This window comes from Austrofundulus limnaeus, unplaced genomic scaffold, assembly GCF_001266775.1.
Source record: "Austrofundulus limnaeus strain Quisiro unplaced genomic scaffold, Austrofundulus_limnaeus-1.0 Scaffold1, whole genome shotgun sequence".
NCBI classification, from domain to species: Eukaryota; Metazoa; Chordata; class Actinopteri; order Cyprinodontiformes; family Rivulidae; genus Austrofundulus; species Austrofundulus limnaeus.
This window is the reverse complement of record NW_013952403.1, coordinates 7725231-7729652: the sequence shown is the minus strand read 5'-3', so window position 1 is coordinate 7729652 and position 4422 is coordinate 7725231. Positions and strand designations below refer to the sequence as shown.

The 4422-nt window shown below is 38.9% G+C and overlaps 1 protein-coding gene across 1 annotated transcript in view; it reads left to right on the top strand.

The window, feature by feature from the left end:
• The first annotated feature begins 2115 nt into the window (after window positions 1-2115).
• Window positions 2116-4422, top strand: part of klb (klotho beta) — a 10127-nt gene continuing 7820 nt past the window's right edge. Inside the window, exon 1 of the mRNA XM_014007898.1 lies at window positions 2116-3517. Within this exon, the coding sequence (XP_013863352.1) occupies window positions 2759-3517 (759 nt within the window). The 5' untranslated portion in view covers window positions 2116-2758. The remainder of the gene's footprint in view (window positions 3518-4422) is intronic.

Here is a 4422-nt window from a genome sequence, read left to right as displayed (position 1 = left end):
ACTGCTCAAAATAGGCTATTGGAACTAATACAGGAAAAAAAAAACATTTTGATGGGTTTATGATTGTCAGTAAAGAAACTCTGCTTATCCTGTCCAAAACTGTTTTAGCAAACACGAAACATCAGCAACTTTATTAATAAAAAACACTTCTTGTTTTAGCTGTTGTTCACAATGCTCCAGTGTTTTGCTTCATGGTAACAAGGTATTTTCAAATCAGCAAAGTTTGGATTTTACTTCTTTAAAACATAAAATAAAACAAGATCATTCACTTCTATTATCGATCAATAAAAACATTTGAATATTGAAATAATTAATCTGAACGACACACGTTACATTTACAATTCTTAAATCCGGGCAGAGAAAAGAGTTCACTAACCTGAAGTGATGTCTCATGTTTTTTTTCCAAACAGCAGATGTCTTACAAATAATAAATGGTTGGTTGAAGATCTTTGTTCATTCAAATACAGATGGAATAGTTCCAACATTAAAGAATAAAACTAAAAATGAAAATCAACCTGTCTGCTGCTCAGCTGTAAATGTACAAAGGAGCAAAGATGGGAGAAAAGAGAAATCTTCTTCCAGTTGTATTTTTGTTTAGTGTTTACTTCCTCTTTTCACTTCCGTTTTGTCCACTGAGCTGATCCCACTGCTGAAGGTAACATGTTGGTAAAAAAAAAAAAAAGTAAAAGTACAGAAGTTTGATGGGGGTAGGGTTGGTCTAAAGGTCACTTTTAGGTCTTTTTTATTACGTTTTTCCTGTTAAAACACACTTATTTGATTAGTGATTAACATTAAATCTCTGGTTCGAAACATAGAAGCATCTAGCAAAATCAGAAGTGAGAATATGCAGCTGAAACTCGGCACAGAATCTGTGGGGTGGGTAATTATTATTGTGACAATCCAAGTATTTTTCTTTGTCAATTTATTTATCTCTGTATTCCTCGAGGTGTAGAGAGTGACTGTGTTGTTTACCTTAGACCACCATACAGACTTCTTTATTGAAGGAGAGTAAAAATATTGTTTGTTTATTGATAACCAAAGGCGGACAGATGGTCTGGGACTGCCCCCACCCTCCACCCACATACACACACACAATTGTATGTCTATCGTTATTGACTTCCTTTCATAAATGTAACCATTATCAAGTCCCCCCACCAATTCACACCTTTGTCCTAACTCTAACCCCTACCCCACCAATGACATTCAGCCATATTAGGCCCAGTCTTCTGTCATCAAAAGGACTACTTGTCCTTACAAGGTAGGTGTTTATAGCAGAAAAAGTCCCAAAAAGGTTACAAAAACCAGACACACACACACACACACACACACACACACACACACACACACACACANACACACACACACACTTCCCAGTATTGTTTTTAGCTTTGCCTTGGGTCACCGAGTGGGACACAAACAGAGATGGGAGCTAAATTTAATAAGGTCATATAACCACCTGGTGTTTGTTCTCACCTATGATCAGATTCTGAGAGAACACTGCAAATGTTGTTAGCACCTTCCCAGCATAAAAAAGAAAGAAAGAAAAAACCTATTTGCTGTCATCTAATGTGAAAAACAAAATTTGCCTGCTGCAGAAGCTAAAGGTGGAGTGCTAATGTCTGTGTGTTTGTCTGTGTCTTATGAACCAACTGTTCAACAATTCAACCAACCATTTTATTAAAACTTTCAGAAAGGTATCACTCGATTTAAATAGACAACTGATTACCTTTCGGAATCAAATTCAAATCGACTGCCACAACAAAGTTTAGAAAACACAAAAATGACTAAAAATCAGTTCATTTTATAGATAATCTGATCAAATTTGGTCTGGTAGTAGTTGAGCCTGATCCCCAGCTTGGACTCTGAGTGCTAACTGACCCAACTAGATCTGCATTTAAAACAGTTTCATTAACTATTGAAAACAAATTTGTCTACTACAGCCAACTGATTTAAAAAAATGATTTAACTCCACCAGATATTGAGCTAAAATTTGTTGTGGTAGTAGCTAGTCGTCCAAATCACATAATCCAAGCACTAATGCTATTTCAAGGTTTGACCAAAACAACTATTTCTCAACATAAGATGATTTTGTCTAAAACATAAAAGGGGATGGATGACATGCTTTACTTCAAGGAATGAAATAGGCTTTTAATATAACCTGGTTTTATTTTATATTTCAGAAAATTGACATCTCTCAAATAAAATGTGGCCTATGGCTTTTATTATGAAGAGTCTACRGTGTGTACTTCTTAGTTATGAAGCTGAGATCAGAGTGCAAGCTAATTATTGACCCAAAGACTTTCTTTACTGTCAGTTCTGTGACCGTGTTCGTGCTCGCTGCTGAAAGTAACTCATGTTGTAGCAGAACTCTTGTGACCCTTGACACAGCTTTTCATTTTTAGAGACGTATTCAATCAAAAAATGAGGTAATTTTTGAAGTGAAAACCACTTGACATGTTTGGTACAGTAATATGAGCACACACAGATATGAACCAACCTTTGTGACCGTGTAGTGGGGAGGGGCTGAGTGGTAGCAGACGTACACACAAGGGAGGGAAAGGGAAAAGAATCAGCCAGTTTGTCAATGGATACTGCAGCTCCTGAAGGCGTCCTCGCTGCCTCTCGTTCGTCCTCCCCTCCTGGTCATAATGGAGCTCCTGTCAACTGGAAAAGGATTTATTAGGTTGAAAAGGAGCGGCTGACTGATACCTGCAATCACCTACAAGTAGATTTCTGTGGCAGCGTGGACTCCTCCATCATGCTGAAACACCCTCCTCATCCCATTCTCCTCTGGTTATCCCTCCTGTTGCCGGTGCTCCTTTGGAATGGGGCGGCCTGTTCTCCTGGGGAGGGCATCAGCATCTGGCAACACCTTAAACCGAGTCCCTTCATCAAAAACCAGTCTTTCCTTCATGATGACTTCCCCTCAGGATTCCTCTGGGGCTCGGGAACCTCTGCTTTCCAAACGGAAGGAGCTTGGAATCAGGATGGGAAAGGTGTCTCCATTTGGGACCACTTCACCCACTCCTCTGTCAGGAGTCAGCTCACTGGCGTGAACGCAGACGTGGCAAGTGACAGCTACAACCACTGGGAGGAAGATGTAGAAGCACTGGAATATTTGGGCGTAGGATCGTACTCATTTTCTCTCTCCTGGCCTAGACTTTTCCCTGACGGCGATGCCACAGGGGAACCCAACGCAGCAGCCGTGGAGCACTACAGCCGCCTCATAGAGAGGCTCCTGGAAAAGAAAATCCAGCCCCAAGTCACGCTTTATCACTGGGATCTGCCTCAGGTGCTCCAGGAGAAATACGGCGGCTGGAAGAACGACGCGTTGGTGGGACTTTTCAAAGAGTACGCAGCTTTTTGTTTCCAGACATTTGGGGGTCGGGTTAAATACTGGCTCACAATGCACAATCCATACCTGGTGGCAATGCAGGGGTACGGGACAGGTGTCCACGCTCCTGGAGAAACAGGGGGACTCTCTAACGCTCTAATTATTGCCCACAACTTGATCAAGGTAAGTCACAGGTTTGATTTTAGTGTTGTCCTGGTTTGAATGACAAAAAAAAAAACAAAAAAACAAAAAAAAAAACAATGTTTCAAAGTGTTTCAAATTTTCTCATACAAGAATATTTTTTACCTTGATTGTGCAATAAAAATGACCGTAATCACCACAGTGTCCACTTTTCCCACTCTTTTTTCAACTTCCATAAACTGAAAAGGGGAACACAGATAATTACCCTATCTGTACTGTTTACACACTGTCACTGATGAAAATACAATTACTTTAATTGCTTAGATAACAAACAGAAAGTACACAACCCATAGACACACAACAAAATATCTGTTTTGCATTAAGAAAAAATAAAAAAATATTTTGTCTTAGCAAAAACCTCTTAAAAATGAACATACAACTTAGATTAATTTAGGGATTTTTGCTGTTGTATGAGGTGGTTTTTCATTTTCATTTGATGCATTTGAAAATTAATGAAAAAAAAATCTACATCCAGTAAACATGCAGAAAGCTAAACTGCAGCCTTGCAATTCCACTTCCAATAAATTCAGGCAATTTAATACAAGACAGTGAAGTATGGGTGCAGAGGGTGCTGCAGACTTCAATAAAAATAATAACTACGCATTTATTTATTGGCATAATGTTTAAGCTCCAAAAATATTTGATTATAGAGTTTTGTAAATTAGGTTTATAAACCATTACTGTTGTATATTTATGATCACTATTTTGTATGTACAGCATATTTCTATATGAATTTAACTGCATTATGATGTTCTTCATGAGTGTTGGGCCCTTACAATGCTCACAGCACCTCCCTGACCGAAACACGTAGTTATAATGATGTGTGTGTGTGTGTGTGTGTGTGTGTGTGTGTGTGTGTGTGTGTGTGTGTGTGTGTGTGTGTGTGT